This window comes from Elaeis guineensis, chromosome 16 (assembly GCF_000442705.2).
Source record: "Elaeis guineensis isolate ETL-2024a chromosome 16, EG11, whole genome shotgun sequence".
Lineage (NCBI taxonomy): Eukaryota > Viridiplantae > Streptophyta > Magnoliopsida > Arecales > Arecaceae > Elaeis > Elaeis guineensis.
Window position 1 is genome coordinate 22091457 of NC_026008.2, and position 17615 is coordinate 22109071.

At 39.8% G+C, this 17615-nt stretch overlaps 1 protein-coding gene across 8 annotated transcripts in view; it reads right to left on the reverse strand.

Annotated features, from left to right (window-relative positions):
* The window catches only part of LOC105060652 (putative acyl-activating enzyme 19), a 28635-nt gene extending 11664 nt beyond the window's left edge, over positions 1 to 16971 (reverse strand). For 5 of the 8 annotated variants that reach the window (XR_012137479.1, XR_012137480.1, XR_012137481.1 and 2 more), the window contains exons 1-10: positions 16534 to 16971; positions 15822 to 16280; positions 14767 to 14963; positions 14149 to 14352; positions 9059 to 9778; positions 7628 to 8331; positions 6909 to 6984; positions 6701 to 6787; positions 3740 to 3783; positions 3222 to 3330 (exon numbers count right to left, since the gene is read on the reverse strand). Coding sequence is in view for 5 of the 8 variants with exons in the window: in XM_073250046.1 (XP_073106147.1) it covers positions 3222 to 3330; positions 3740 to 3783; positions 6701 to 6787; positions 6909 to 6984; positions 7628 to 8331; positions 9059 to 9778; positions 14149 to 14352; positions 14767 to 14963; positions 15822 to 16280; positions 16534 to 16861 (2928 nt within the window). In the remaining 3 variants the exon portion in view is untranslated. The remainder of the gene's footprint in view (positions 1 to 3221; positions 3331 to 3739; positions 3784 to 6700; positions 6788 to 6908; positions 6985 to 7627; positions 8332 to 9058; positions 9779 to 14148; positions 14353 to 14766; positions 14964 to 15821; positions 16281 to 16533) is intronic. The other 3 variants (XM_073250045.1, XM_019845826.3, XM_010944441.4) reach the window with 1 other exon arrangement.
* Positions 16972 to 17615: the final 644 nt, after the last annotated feature.

A 17615-nucleotide genomic window follows, 5' to 3' on the forward strand; every position in this document is an offset into this window, starting at 1 on the left:
TGAGTGCCTTACTCTTCTTTCTCCTGATGTTTACAATTGTCTGGGGAGGCTACTTGACTTGAGATATGCTAGACGGTTCATCAAGTAGGGAAGTACAAGAGGACAAATTGTAGTTTTTGTATTAACTTCACAAGTATCCTCTACAAAATGACCTTTATTAGAATAATGCAAAATATCTTCATAAAAGGTGACTTCTAGATATTTATACCTTTCATGAGAAACAGCATTATAACACCTATATGCTTTTCGTGAGCGTGAATATCTAGAGAGAACACACTTAAAAGATCTAGGGTTCAACTTTTTCCTAAATGGACTGGGATTTTGCAGAAAGTAAACACAACAAAAGACATGGGGAATTATTGAACAGATTCTTAAGTACAGAGCACTTGAAGGGGACTCTTATTACCCAACAAAGATGAAAGAATACTATTGAACAAGTAACGTGCAGTTGACACAACATCACTCAAATAAGATTTTGGAACATTCCTTTCAAATAAAGAGCATGAGATACCTTGAAAAGACGTTAGTTGTTCTTTCAACAACTCCATCTTATTAAAGCATTTAAATGCAAGATGTCTGCAAAAGAATTCCTTGGTCCTAAAGATAATAATTCATTGAACGTGTATTCTTCTCCATTATCGAAATTTTAAAATTGACATCAAAATGATACAAAACTTTTTGTGTGAAAAATGTAAACATCGAGAACACTTAGTTTTTCTTTTCATGAGATAGAGCCATGTCATGCAAGATTAGTCAACAATAAATGTAATAAAACAATTAAATCCACCTAAAAAATGAAGTATTATGCACAAGATCAAAAGAATTTTGCCTATGTTTCTAATACATGGAGGAAGTATGGTTCGATGACATTTAGCAAACTCCCAAGACTTGCACAAATTCTTGACATTTCTAGACCATTAAAAATACAAGACCTAGAAAATGATGGATGCTCCAAACGACAATGTCATTTAACCGGAGACTCTCTATGACTCGATATGAAGGGTAACCACCACCAGGATCACATCCTCCACCAAAAGTCCTCTTTGTATGGAGATCCTGAAATTCACAATGAGTAGGATAAAATGTACTAGCATTATTCAAGGACTTAATTAACTTGATTCCATTAACAAGTTGGCACAACATATAAAACTGAAGAGTGAAGACAATGAGACTAAAGCTCAAACCTCTCCTTACACACAACTAGGAGATAAGGTACCATTAGCCAAAGTAAATTTTTGGAAGAAGAGTCAGACCTAAGAGAAAAAGAACTAAGAGATGCCATCATGATCAGAAGCCTGTGAATCAATATCCAAGTTGGTGAGCAAATAATACACCTAATTAGCCAACAATAGCTTTAGATGAAGACTTCTGCAGAAGAAATTGATTATACTCCTTCCAAGAAATAGAGACTGTATTACTTGAGGTGGACAATGTTAATGGATCAGCATTGGATGATACAACAAGCTTAAAAGCATTAGAATTAAATGCTTGATTAGTACTTATGGCATTAGCCCAAGCCAGCCTTCTAATCACATCCTAGCAGCATTCCATGGTGTGAGTATGCACCCGCACTTGGTAAATTTCAATGTGCTATGACAAGACTGCCACAACCTCTTCCATTGTCTCCTCGAGCTCCTCTCTCTCTCTCTACCAGAACAGACAAACATAGATTTGTCACCTATATGTTGAATAGAGGAAAAGATGGATACTCATTGAGGACGAGCATGCACATTGTTGCACAGGAACTGCCCTCCAAAAGCTCATAATTATAACTAAGTCACGAGAGAAAGCGCTGAACTTTTCCCCTTGCTACCTTTGTTTCTCAAGATCTTTTGCGAGAGGCTAATACACATTTAACTCCTCTCCCAGTCCTCTCAATTGCCTATAATAACCACTTGATGATTTATTCCCTTGCTAAAGCTAAAAAATATGTTCATATATCATAATTCAAGAGATATTTTTCTCTAAAGAATACATTTCTCTTGTAGTTTCCCATACTTTTTCTGTTGTGTCATACAACATCAAATTATTAATAAAGCTAGGCTCTATACCTTTCCATAATAAGGTCATAATTTGTAAATTATCTTTCCCATTCTTTCCTCTTTTCATTACTTGGAGGACTTCCAATGAGATGCTCATGTTTTCCTTATTTCCTTGAGGAGAACTGCTATAGTTAGCCTACTATAAATAGCTCTTAGCCCCACATATCATGGGGTGGGGCCGTCTCAATTTTTCTATGGAATGGGATGCCTCGTGTTCCGACAATCAAGACGTATATGTCCCATCTCATCCCAGTCCATTTCCTGACTTGTCTTGTACCAACACTTGGGACCGTGCCCTGTACTGACATCCAGGATGGTGGGATACCCTACTATCCTGCCGATATTCGAAACCTTGACACCAAATATCACCCATGGAAATAGTAGTAGATGGAAACAATATGCATCAGTAAGTATAAATCACCAATTTAAGCACAATTAGGACTGGGTACAAGCACGCCCAAGAGAGGTAGATGGTATGCAGACCCTGAGGAATCCAAATAATAGCATGCTGATTTCTGCAGTACAAGACAGCAAGAACAGAATTCACTTATTTGTAATAGCGCAAGAGGATTTACCACAATCTGTTTGTCCTGGCACTGCATCTTGATTGTATAAACTACAAATACTTCTCAATTGAAATCAGCACTTAATGATCATAATCAGCTTTCAACAGCCTCTTCTAAGGCATCACGTGCTTCATAAAATAAAAGAGGGCTATGATCAATTGACATGACACATGGGATTCACACACACCCCACACATTATGAGAAACCCACAGCAGCACAATCAGGATCAAAACTTGTTGGAGCATTGTAATGTATTCCAACAGCTACTCTTGAAAGCATGCAACCAAAAAGCACGAGGCTCCAACATGGCTCCCAAACCATGATAAAGAGTAAACCAATCCATGCAGTATCAATTCTCATTGAAAAATGGGCCAGTCGCTAATTAGTGCAAAAAGGACAATAAACCCTTAATAATTTACTGGCTCCCAAATTATATAAGTTTGGCTTATAATGGCTCCAATAAAGGTCCAACAACAAGAAACAGAAAACAGTGAACATAAACAAAGCAGATTATTAAGTAAAAATATGGAAATACCTCCTTGTTGATCATGAGAGAAAGAGAGAACAAGGAATATAATTAAAGCAAAACTTCTGCAGATATCTATAAACATACCATATCTATAGAAGGTGAACCAAAAATGCTCCCCCCACATGAGACTTTGTAAACACAACAGTGTTCTTTGTAATCTAACGCATACAAACAATGGTCATGTGATCCGCACCTGTATTTTGTTCAGCATAACAAATAAATTAGGCCAGGTAAATGTCAACATGTTACAATTTTTTGAGCATAAGAAAGAAGTTAGTCGTTACGAATGATGCCAAATAAGTTCAGTCAGGACAAAATACCTTTTCTTCACTATAAAGGTTACTTGTAAGTTTGCGAAACCAAAATTATGGATTATAATGTGTATTCAACAAGCAACTCAGTAAACACGTTTTTGGTTTCTTTTATTTTTCCCCAGTATTTTGATTGCAGACCTTTGAAACAAAATAACAAATAAAGAGAGGAAAACTTTACCAAGAACCGAAGCATCAAATAAGTTTGATGCTTATAAAACTCGTCATACATGAACTAGTTTGTAAAATTCTTTGCTTAACATAAAATTCAGGGGAAAGTTCTGTCATTACCATATCAAATTTCTCTGTTTGTCCACAACCGGCTGCATTTTAACCTTCAAAAGAGTAAAAAAGATCAAAATTCAGTTGAGGAAGCCCAAATGGGAAATACATAAATTGAAGACAATGCATTGCAAAAAAAAAAAAGAAATCCTCAAAGGGAAAATAGTAAACTCCTATTATCATAGCCTAATAAGTGTTGAAAATAAATAGACTGATCTAGTGCTTGCCATACTACCCCGTACCGCTGGGTACGAGCATTGCACCGTGCTACCGTGCCGACACTATCATATCATAACATACTGACGATATTGTACTGTACTGAACCATATACCAATACTATAATAGAATGTACCGGTATGGAATCTAATACCGAGATGACGAACCTTGGACTGATCGCTTGTGTATTTATCAAGTACATGTTGAAAATAGCCAAAAACCACTTAAACAATTTGTCAAAGCATATGTGATCACCAACATGGCAATTACAGACAGGTATAAAGTGGGCAAGACTTCTAATCTGACAAGAACAATCTTGACTAAAACTTGACACAAACTACCAAAGATCGCTATTTTTTGGGTGAGAAAAGATTGCTATTTTCAAATACAAAGCCACGGGTGGGTTGACTTTATTGACAAATATAATAATCTGCTTGACCCAAGAAATCCATACTCATGCCCAATCAGTCCACATTAGAAACAGCTAGAAAAATGTCCAGCAAATTCTTACAGTACATTAATACTCTTTCCACTTTGGGTTGCGAATTACATTGGCTTGGATACTTTATTGGAGATTGGAGTAGGAGAGAAATGAGTTTGTGTTATTGCTTATTGGGTTGCCACTTTGTATAGAGTAGAGAGAGGGAGAGAGATTGTCATTGGCATTTTTTATCTCATTAAGCACAAGCAACCACACCCACAGGGAAAGAAGACAAGGAGAAATTATAAAAACTAAGGGTAGTTTTTGGTGGTTGAGGTGGCAAGATCTGAGGGTATAAAATTCAAAAACAAATCTGGATGTTAGGTATTTTCCTCCTTTTTTTAAGTTAGTCATTTTGACCACTGGATAAATATCCAATGACCAAGATCACTAGCCTTAAAGTGTTCTGGACTAATAGCTAATGATGTATATTTTTCCTAAAATATGATTGGAACTGACATGCATACCCATTTGATTACCCACGCTCATGACCTGAATTGAGTCACAACTATGGCCAAAGCTTGACCATGAAATTTAGGTTAAACTGGACATCTAGATCCAACCTTCGCTGTAATTTCACAAAAGCTGAAATTAGTCCAATTCTGGTTAGCCAATGTTGTTTTATCCAAGGATGTCGAAGGCAGTCACCAGGGTGCCTGCCACTTTCACTGGTCCTAGGTACCATGTCCTATCACACTAGTCAGCCTTTAGATTCTGTATACTACCCAATATTACCTATGTCAAGGTCATCTACTATGAGTTCTAATTTTAAACACACTATAATGATCGAACAATCTCTAGTATTACTACATATTGAGGTCATCCATCGCGAGTTCTTACCCTAAGCACATGCTTGGAACACAGAATAATCCAACAAAAAATCCAAGCTTGGCTTGACTTTCTGTATGTATGAGCTTTCTAGTGTCTATGAGCAACTACATGATTGGCGCTAGCGAGATGCCCATGAACACCTCCATGCCACGAGGCAGATCTTTCTCATGGTGCACAACAGCATGGCACCTGTCTGCTGCAACATTGTCTTGCCAGATCACCTTGAATATCGCCAGGACCATGCAACCTATGTAATCAAGCACCACATTCCATGCCATGACTCCCCACTACAATCCTAACCAAGCCAGCTTTATGCACACTTATCAAATCCACATGACATGATCATGCAATATCCTTTTGCTACAATGGACTAAGGTAAACCTAATGTTGGTGTTGCAAGGCCAGATGCCAAACCACCACCCTCTGAGGTCCCTCCATGCCAAAGGGTCAACTTGCATGTCCAAGCCCATTAAAATTCAGCTTAAGCAACCATAGTCCTTCATGCCTCAGTCTTGTCTTGACCTTGTGTGCATGGAGGCCTGGGTCAACGACCATACACTCAATAACCCACTTATTCACATCCTATTTCCCCAGCCCTTCGCACTACAACTACATTTATGCTCAAGTTCGCACATCACTATTGAACAAGTGACATCATATCACAACTCACTTTTCAACCCCTTGTCCTGACCTTCTGGCCATCCAACTCTGTGGACTAGCTTCAAGTTTCACAATCACCCATAAAGATTTTGTCCTGATCCACAAGTTGATTCCTGATCTACCACCTCCTGTAGAATCCTGTCACCTCCTGTAGAATCCTATCTTTCTTCTACCACTTGTGTTCACCATTATACAGATCCAACATGCATGGAATAATCTTGAACAAAACACGAGAGGAAACCTGAGCATCAATCAAACCACTTACATGATGTTGCATTAATTAGAGGTGACCTAAATTCTAGACACATAATTAGCATTGTGACAAGGGAGGACAGGTTGTCATCATTGAGCATGTCCTAATCATCTACGTGATGGTTAAATTAGGTCTTGGTTATAACCAATGACGTCAGGTTGGTCAAGAACTACGAGTCGACAGCATTTTAACTACTGCAGCTGTAAGAACATTGAATCAAAACAATATAATTTTAATTCTTACTGATAAAAATTTCATTAAATTTTCTTGTTTTAGCAAAGAAAAATTTTGGTCCAATCCAGCCCTCGATTTATGTTATTCTGTTGACATATATTTCCCACATAGGTATACAATATTTATTTAGTAATCAATTAGCAAGATGTTATGTATGTGTAAAACAAAGTGAGAATAATTACTATCCAGCCCGAAATTTGAGTATTTGATGGTAAATTCAAAATTATCCTCCAGTGAGCTAAGCGAAAAAGCAAATTGAAAAGTAGATATGGATGTAAATAAACACCAGGCATACCTCTCCATCTGTTTGGAATGCCCAAGAGATGTCCCCCGTCATGATATCAAGAAAGTAAATTTTTCCTTTATAACATCCAACTACTACCTATAAAAGTAAATATTTTATTGGTCAAAATATTCTTAAAAAGATAAAATTCATAAAACTGGAGGTAGAAATGAAGCTCTGCATGCAAACTAGCTGCCATGTAAAGTTTGAGTTTACATACGTGAGAAAAATCTCCAGTAACAGCTGCTGAACACTCAACACGACCCTCCAATTTGACCTCCCATCGTACAAGACCACTAATCAATCAATAAAGAAAACCCCACAATTTAAATATATTTTTTGATATGATTTAGAGCATACTATGTAAGTATTCAAAGAAAATTAAAATTAGGCTTGCATGTCAATACTACAAAGAGTAGCAGAAAAATTGTAAAATCAGGTCCATCAGAGTTGATTCACTAGAGTAACAGAAGAAGAAAGAGGCCCCTCTCTCTCTGGGGATTGGGCACTAACAATTTATTATCCAATCATGTTTTCAGCTAATAACATTTTATATTTTCAGAAAACAATTTTGAAGGATAGAAATACTCTGGTATCCCAGTCCATGCACCTCTCCCTCCCCCAAAACAGTCACCCCACCTTTTCACAGTACATGACAGTATTTAGTATTATAAGCAAAAGAAAACTGAAAAGTGCACTAATCATCAAATAGACAAAAATATTAACTGATAAATAGAGTTAGTGAACCCAACATGAAGACCTCCAAAACATCAACAGATAATCAAAATGTTCCACCAACCCTAAACTGCCTTAAATTCCAAACCATTAATTGCCCAAGGACATCATGGTTGTGCTTTATGCCGAAACTCAACCAACAATATAAGCATGTATAACGTTTATATTTACTAGTTTTTGCAAAATTAATAAAATGATGCTTACCTGAAAGCATCGATGCAGAGAAACATGTGCGAGTGAGCTCCAATAAAAAGGTTTACATTTCCATCCATCAACACAACCAATGGTGAAGCATCAACACATGACTTGAGTGTTACTCTCCAGAGCTCTTGCAGACATCCCTTTTTATATCTTGGAATTTCAACCAATGAGCATAATCTATGTACATAATTTAACTCAATTTCAGCTCCATGCATGAATTGACTGCAGCGGCTGAATGAACACCATTTTGGAAAATCAGAGTTTAAAATCCATAAGTTGGTTGAAACCGTACCATGCGAAGCAGAGGTTAATTTGCAATCTCTTCTTGAAGGGTCATCAATACTAGAAGACCCATCATTTCTTTCCAGGTCACTTATTGCTTTATGCTCCTCAGGGAGATCATGAACCCTTTTTCCAGAAGATGTCTGCTGATCAGTTATCATTGCGCTAGAGAAGCTCAATGTGCTGCTGTGCAGTTTTGATCTCTTCCTAGAAGAATCAGGGATAGGGCTGAAAGGATTGTCATGTAAATCATTCCTATCCAGTAGAGCATTTAAAAGCTTGTGTGGGCTAGGAAAGATGTAAAGCAATCTCATATCGATCCCTAAATTATGCGCAGCATGGGCAGCAGAAATTGAGTTACCACCCATCATAAAGAAATCACCATAGTCCGAAATTTCTTCAATCATTAACGCTTCACAAAATGCCTGATAAACAGCAAAAATAGCAGAAGATTGTGATGAAACCCAGTGGAAGTTGGATTTATATAGGGCATGAGCAGTTAGAAAATATTCTATTTATATTTGAACATACACAAATATGTATGTATACAGACATATATATACAGAGAGAGAGAGAGAGAGAGAGAGAGAGAGAGAGAGAGAATTTTTTACAACTAGAATATTTATCTCACAATTTAAAAAGGTATGACACTTTCAAAAAGAATAATGTAGTATCATGTTACAACTTAGTACATCAAATTCTGCTAAATAATGGGTAAATAAGAATGTTGATGTGGGCATTTGGAATAATTAAAGATAACAAGAATCTAATGTGGAGAACTAAAAGAAACTTAGAAGTTTCAAATATACAAGTACAAGCATGGAAAATAACTGACAAGTTGTAAGTCATGTGCCTAAAGACCAGAGATTACAGGAGAATGGAAAAGAGCAAGTGTTTTTCTTTTAAAGTAAAAAATGCAAGGATAGGAGCTAGTTAGTTATGTGAAAGGGTCAGAAAAGATAAAAAAGACAAGAATACTTTCTTGCTCCAGCCAAAAAACTAAATTAATAGCTCTGAAGAAATGATTATCTGTAGAATTTACACTAGTGATAGTTAATTTAAGCACTAGCCAAAAATGAAGCAAAAGCATTAAAAATATAATATGGCCAGTGGAATTTATAAGTAAAAAAAGAAGAGAGCAAAGGGCAATACCTTTTTGATAATTTTCAAACAGCCATCAAAAGAACTACTTTCAAATTCACTCTTATCCCATTCTCCTATACACGCTGAATTTGCCAGCTTCGAATAATCTATTTTCCCGGATGTAGATTTAGGCAATGATTTAGTACAGAAGAAATGGCTAGGAATCATTACCGGTGGAAGCTTCTTGATCAACCAACTTCTGATAGATGTGATTAAATCTTCAATTAAATGATGTTCATCTGTATGGGATTTATGCTCTTCCTGAGACTCTCCAATAATTTTCAACATAATGTATGCATCAAGATGGGAGGGCACTCCATGGGTAGCATGAAATATTACAGCAGCATCACTGACTTCAGGATGTTCCCTGAGGGTATTCTCAATCTCCTCTAAAGCAACACGCTGCCCATTGACTTTTATGATGCGGTCTCTTCTCCCAAGAAAAACAAGATCACCACTTTGCAAGCGTCTAGCGAAATCACCAGTCTTGTAGTGCAATGGAGAACCATTGTCCATAATAGGATTCCCAATCAAAGGCTCACCAAAATATCCAATCGATAAACAGGCACCCTCAACGTATATTTCACCCTCATCAGGTTTGTCTGGTTCCCCAACAAGAACAGCTTTGCAATTAGATATAGGTATCCCAATAGGCACACTACTTGGTGGTTCAACCTCCAAAATCGTTGGTAAATTTTTGCAATCAAAATACATGCAATCACCTGATACCTGAAAGCATGGGATAATTATTAAAGAAAATAAACTTGTAAGTCTGTTTGGAACTACTGTTTATAAGATTCTACAAACCTAGCATGCTACACAAGATATCATCAGGAGCAAAGAAATATTGCAAGTACACTACAAATAGTAGTCAGACTGATACCATGAATTTTGTAGCACATTAACAAGTTGTTAAAGAAGTCCAATTAAAATTCACATCATGCAATCTCCTCTCAGTATTTGCCCACTCATGTGACTGCATTTGAAGCCTTATACCTAGCATTAGTGTTCTCAATATACAGGTATACACACAAATATTTTTGTAATTTCAACAATGTGTATTTTCACATTCCTGAAAATCAAAATAAATGTTTATAGATACCAACAAACCATATAGACATATTCTTTTGTCCCAGCATCTGCATCATTTTGGATCATAACTGATTCGAAGAGAAACAACAGAAATCTTGAAGGAGTCTAAATATCACACAGTAGCCACAATTCTACCGAGAACTAAATTTGATAATAATGTTCAATATGGTTGTTAACCAAGATTATCTACAGGTTTTCAGCATGCAAAAGTTCACAAGTTGATATCGTATGAATATGAGCAGATAGGACCCAAAATTGAAGCATCCAGATCCTATATCAGTATCCCGTAACTAATACAGTTTATATCCATGTTCTTTCAGCAACTTAACATGCTATATCTATTGTTAAGATTTGATGCCTCGAGATTCGGTCCACAATAAGCCCACAGCGAGATCCAGGACAACGAACGGAGTCCAACGAGCCTAAGAATAATCCAAACGGAGTCCAAACAGAGGAGATACGCATAAAAAGTGGCATGACTCACGGAGCAACGGAGGCTCGTGACGGTGCAGCCAGGCCTGGCAACGCTGCCCAGCGCACGGATGTGCGGGCGCGGCCCGGGCCCGAGCAGGCGCACGTGCAGGCCGGCCCAATGTGCGCAGAGGCGCCCAGGCCCCATTTTTTCTCACAGTCCACGGTGGATCGCTTGATGTTGTGCAGTCCATGCAACCGCTGTGGACCGGCCGAGCATTTCCCGCCCGGTTTCTCATGGTCCATGGTGGACCGACGGTGTTTTGTGACGGGGCATTCCACACAGCTCACGGGGTTTCGATGGACCGCGGACTCCAATTTTGCGCGATCAGATGGCTTGGAGCATTGCTGATCTTGATCTGATGGTTCAAGGAGTTGTTTGGATGCTCATAGGAGTCCTTTCTCCTATTTGAAGCAGGTTTGAGGGCTTAAAAGCCCCTATGGACAAATAGAGGGGCACGATGGTAGCGTGTTCGGTGAAAATCCGAGAGTAAAGGCAATAGAAGATAGGTGCAGTCGAGATATCCGTAGCAGATCCTGGTGCCGACAGAGAGTAGAAACAGGGGCTTCGGACAGACTGTCAGGCAAAGTCTCCTGAGTTCTAGTGAGAGCTTTGTAAGGATAGCTTTTAATTGAGAGAGATTGTATATAAGGGTTGAGAGTATGAGGATCTCATCTTATACTTGTTCCTTTTTCATGGTGAAGCTTTACATGTCCCGTGGAGATAAGCCTTGGACTGATCCACGTACTTGATTTTTTCTCTTATCTTCTATTTATTTTTCCTTCTTTCTTTTGCTAATTGGATGCAATGCGAGTGCTATCAAGAAGGTCCTTTGGTGGTGGTGTCCTAGCCAGATATCTCCAATAACTGGTATCAGAGCTCAGATGGTATCAGCGCACAGATCGTGATAGTGTTGATTGAGATTGAAGAAGATGGAGAAAACAAGTTCAATCAAGGTGGAGATCAGTTGGTTTGATGGAAAGAGCAATTTCTCCCTCTGACAGTCGAGCGTGAAGGATGTGCTCATCCAGCAGGAATTAATCGAGGCTCTTTTGTACGAGGGTAAGCCGACTATCATGGAGATGACGGTCTGGAAGCGGCTCCAGATGCAGACAGTGAGTACAATCCGTTTGTACCTAGCAATGACGTGGTGATCCATATGCTTGACGAGACTTCTCCGACGAGATGTGGTCGAAGCTCGAGGAGTGGTACATGATGAAGTCTCTCACCAACACTCTTTTTCTCTAAAAATAGTTCTACCAGCTGCGAATGATCGAGGGATAGCGTACAGGAGCATCTAAACAACTTTCAGAAAATCCTCACCGACCTCCTCAGCGTTAGTGAGCAAGTTGAGGAGAAGATCAGGATGTTGGTTTTGCTATCATCCATTTCTTCCTCTTTCGAATCATTGGTGACTGCTCTTCTGGTAGGAAAGAGCACCATCAAGATGGAAGAGATGACTTCTGCACTTCTCCAAAATGAGATTCTCAGGTGAGAGAACCGGACATCGAGTTCAAAAGGTGACTCAGCTATGGCAGTGACCGGAGGATATGACAGCAGAAGACGAAACGACATGAGATCGCGATGTGGGCGGTCCAATTCCAAGATGAGGGACTACAGCAAGATCAAATGCTACCGATGTGACAAGTTGAGACATCGTATCAGAGATTGCCCTCAACTCAAGATCGGATGATAGCTACTATAGCGGCGGCTAGTTACGACACTGAGATCGTTGATGCGCTTATGGTCTCAGATGAGGTATCTACTCCTTTCAAGCAGTAGATCTTAGGCTCTGCTTGTTCCCATAATGTTTGTTGCAGAGAGGAACTGTTTCAGTCTCTGGAGAACAGTGAAGGTACTGTTTACTTGCCGGATGAATCGAGCTATGTGATCAAGGACATCGGAATGGTCAGCATAGAGACACATGGAGCAGTGAGGAAGTTGGATGAGGTCCGATACATATCTAGCTTCAAGAGAAATCTAATTTTCCTCAATAGACTAAATTCGACCGACCACAGGTGGAGAGCTAATGAAGGAATCCTAAAGATCATGCGCGGCAATAGGGTCGTGATGAAAGAATAGTATGGGAGACACTACCTCTTGACAGAGAGTCCAATACGAGATAGAGCTCCAGGAGTAAGTAGATCGAACACGAGATGGGAGACTCGAGAAGATGACAGACGACGTCACAAGGTGAGATTCCTATTGCCGTAGGAGACTACCTCAAGCAGATCTCAGATCAGAGAGGACACAGCATGTGACGGAGAGGGATCGAGTGGCCTGGCTCGACTCCCATGTTTGCACATCTATGAGCAGTAGAGGTTTGCCCCAAGGCATGGGGGCGAGAGATGAGCTCAAGTCGAGATGGAGATTGTTAAGATTTGATGCCTCGAGAATCGGTCCACAATAAGCTCACAACGAGATCCAGGACGATGAACGAAGTCCAACGAGCTCAAAAACAGTCCAGACGGAGGAGATACGCGCAAAAAAAGATGGCGTGACTCACAGAGCGGTGGATGCCGACGGCGGACTGGCGGTGATGCAGCCAGGCCCGACAGGCATGCGTGTGGGCTGGCCCAGCAAGTGCGCAGGGGCACCCAGGCCCCATTTTTTCTTGCGGTCCACAGTGGACCGCGGGGTGTTGCGCGGTCCATGCGACCTCTGTGGACTAGCTAGGCATTTTCCGCCTGATTTCTCATGGTCCACGGTAGACCGACGGCATTTCAGAGGCATTTCATGTGGCTCACGAGGTTTCAATGGACCGAAGACACCAGTTTTGCACAATCGAATGGCTTGGAGCATTGCCAATCTTGATCTGACGGTTTAAGGAGTTGTTTGGATGCTCATAGGAGTCCTTGCTCCTATCTGAAGTGGGTTTGAGGGCTTTAAAGACCCCTATGGACAAACAAAGGGGCACGGTGGTAGCATGTTCAACAAAAATCCGAGTGCAGAGGCAGTAGAGAATAGGTGTAGCCGAGATTCTTGTAGCAGATCCTAGTGCCGACAGAGAGCAGAAGTAGGGGCTTCATGGAGACTGTCAAGCAGAGTCTCCTGGGTTCTAGTGAGAGTTTTGTAAAGGTAGCTTCTACTTGAGAGAAATTGTATATAAGGGTTAAGAGTGTGAGGATCTCCTCTGTACTTAGTCCTTTTTCATAGTGAAGTTTTGTATGCCCCGTAGAGACAAGCCTTGGGCTGATCCACATACTTGATTTTTTTTTCTTGCCTTGTATTTATTTTTCTTTCTTTCTTTCTCTTGATGATCAGGTGCAACGTGAGTGATATCAAGAAGGTCCCATGATGGTGGTATCCTGGCCAGACATCTCCAACAATATCCAGCTAGTGCAGAACCATCAAACAGCTGAGAGTCTAAAATACATACAAATATAATCAGGATGCACTGAGCTGTTTGAGTGATGCAGCATTAGAATTTTAAGACATTTTGTCACATATTTCAACGGAAAATTTATTTGTGATGTGGTTTATGGTTAACAAAATATCAAGTGAAACAAACCTGAGAATAGATTTAATAGCTGACCTCTGTACTGCCATATAGATTAAGGATGGTAGTCTTTGGCAGAATTTTCTGAACACTTCGCCATAAAGAAATAGGTAGAACTTCCCCACTAAGAACTAACACTTTGAGAGAGTTGCAACGCTGAAAAAAGTGTGAGCTCTCCGGGGAAGGAAGAACTGCTCTCATCAAAGATGGAACGGAAGTCAGTCTTGAAATGCGATATGCCTGAAAAGAAAAATGCTTTCAACATGAGACAGTCTGGAAGACATCTCAGTTCAAAACATATGATACAGAAACTATAGCAACTCAATAAACATCAGTAGATAGAGCGTTCATATCTACCTTTTACAAAAACTAAAAGAGTCAATAATCGTGGCACCAAAAGTTATCTGATCTCACATGGACAGTGGCTTAGTAATTACTTATGCGCATAAGTTTGCAATCATTTCCCTCAAAAGCATCATCGCACAAAATGGTCAAGTTTTGTTCAACACGGATAACTAAGCAAGTTCATCACAAAGATTATGTGAACATATCCACAGAACAAAGTACAAAATACAAGATAGATTACTAGCTATGATTTGCTTAGAATGGGATATTCATGATTATAAAATCAATAATAGTCATTCAAAGTCCAACCTTGATAAAATCAAGTATATATGTTGGATTAGACTTCAACTCATCAAATGGAGGAATGATGAGTGTTGTACAAGTCAAAATAGAAGAAAGAAACTCCTGCAGATGGTCAATAAAACTGATAGACGTATTGAACAATAGAATGTCCTGTGTGCACAAGGGAATCAAGTCTTGCATCCACCCAAAGCGATTTAGAAGACCTGAAAATGTTTGGAGAAAACACAATTAGATCTCGAAGACATAAAAAAACAAAAGAAGAAAAGAAGAATTAGTATAACTAGAGAATGCTACTGAAACCATATTTAAAGAACAGAACATCCGTGACAAACAGACAATTTTGATCAAAAGATAGGTAACTAGCATGATTTGAACACACTATGTCCAGGCTTAAAAAAAGTTTCCACATGAATGCATGCATACATATACAAGAATTTAAAATAAGTCCACCATTCTGTGTTATCAAGGCATATTGTGCCACAATGTCACCAACATTAGACACAAGAGTGCATCATAGTGATTATCTACAGTGTGGAATCCCATTGTCAAAACCAATCCTACATGAAATGGATCTAAATATCTGAATCATCTTTGAACCATATTCTGATTTGACCCATCGTGACCTTCCTGTCCTGAACTCACTGCAACAAAATCCAACTCCTTTGACCACAATGACAGTTATCAATGGATGACCATGGCTACCAGGCAAAAGAGTGAAGAAAACAAAAGGTCATGTCGTCCATTTTTTACAATGACACTAATTGTAACTATAAATGCAAGAATTTCATTCCCAAATAGTGGACACTCTAAAGACATGAGTAATTTTTAACTTAGATGGCTAGCTGTTATGGTATTGTGATTGTTGCTGATGAACTTGGATATAATCCAAGAGACCATACAGTTATTTTTCCAAGATGTACAAATACAGAGCATTAGTTCTACCAATGCACACAGAATTCAGAGTGGTAAGCTTTGATGCACTCGTACAGGAGATCCCCAAAGCAAATGTCAAGGTAAAGTCACACGTGGAATCATCGCTCCAGGAGTACTAGCCAGATTACCTTTCTCAGTGCCACAGACACCCTTAGGCTTCCCGGTTGAGCCAGATGTGTACATCAGATAACAAAATTTCCTCGGACTTCTGCTCTCACATGGCCATTCTAGATCAGAGTGACCAGCCTGCTCCCTAAAAGCTACCTTCATTTTAAAATGTAAAACTGGACAGCTAGTATATTCTACAATCCAATCAACTGCATCCAATTGCCGATTGCCTCCCAACCGAGAAAATGGAACACTTTTGATGACAAGAGCAGTGTTTGAAGATGAAATGAGCGATAGAATCCTTTCTTCTGGCCATAATGGGTCTAAAGGCAAGAATGCCTCCCCACACCTTAGTATTGCAAGGACCGCAACAATGTACTCCACAGAAGGGGGCATATATACTCCCACTATTCGAGGCATTCCATTTGCCTCCATTGTCGAACTCTTCGTGTCATCCCCTGAGCTCATGGCCGAATAACCTGCACTTCAACTCATTAAATTAATTATTCAGCATCAAGGTAGCTTTTTTTTCCCAATCGATCCATGAGAATAATAATATAGAAAACTCTAAAACTGAAGTGTTGGTAGATAAAGCTGCAGCCTGTCCATGAAATGGTTAAGAGAAGCCCTTGAAAGGCGTTTCCCAGTCCTGAGAAACCTCGTTAGGATTTCAAAATCTAGCACTCCAAAGAGAGAAGCGCGCAAAAAGAAGAGATTTCTCGAAACCCTAACCTTGAGGCCGGACCAGATCGGCATCGTCTCCACCATCGAGAACCCGGCGGAGGCGGCGGCTGAGGGAATCGACGGCGGAGAGGACGTCGGCGAAGGTGAAGTACTCGTCGCCGGGATACAGCCGAGTGGAGGAGCTCACCCGGGGGGCGTCGAGGCCATCCCGCGGGTGCTCGCCAGAGGGACCCTCGCGGGCGGCGCGGAAGAGGCGGAGGCCGCCAGCGGCGTGGACGACGGCTATCCGGCTAGGTTTTGTGGAGGCGGAGCGGAGGAAGCCGTGGGATACGCAGCACGGCTTCGTCTCTCCCTTCGCCTCCTCGTCGCCGGACATTTTTCCGACCGACTATAAGCAGCGACTGCATGAACTGTTCCACAGACTGGGATGTATGTATCGCGGACTCAATCCCGCGAAAGCTTAGAACGCAAGCTTACTCACATAGATACGCCTGAAAAGCTTATTTAAATTAATTTTTTTTGTCGATAGCGTTCCTATATTTTTGGACTATTTTCAAAGACGGCATGATGACAATAAATTTGGTTAAAACCTACATGCAACATGTCCCTCGACGAACAAGATACTCTAGGGTCAAATCCCAAATAAATTTATTATATAAAAATATAAAAAATTACTTAGTCTGCTGCATTGTTAATCTCGCTATAAACATGAATAGCCAATGCTGATCATCTTTTTTTTATGCCTCTTAAAATGGGATGGAAATTCTTAGCATGATTCTATTAGTCAAATACCTAGCTGATAGCTGCCGTTAGAACTATGACAGCATAAATCAACCCCTTCTAAAATCCTCTTATCTTTGTAAGTACGACCATGACATCATATAGATAGCATTCTCCTATAGCTATCAATGCGGATCCCTAGTTTTGAATCACAAATCTCACATCCCTATTCACACGACTATCCAACTTAAGACATTGGCATCAAAGTTGATTTAGAGAAAACCAAGAGGTAAAGGCTCCCAAGTGAAGTATGTCATTCTAGAAGATACACTGTATACTAAGTGACAAGTGCGAGACCCAATTTTTCATTGTTGCCACAATCCTTCAAATGGTAATGGTCTGACTGTATT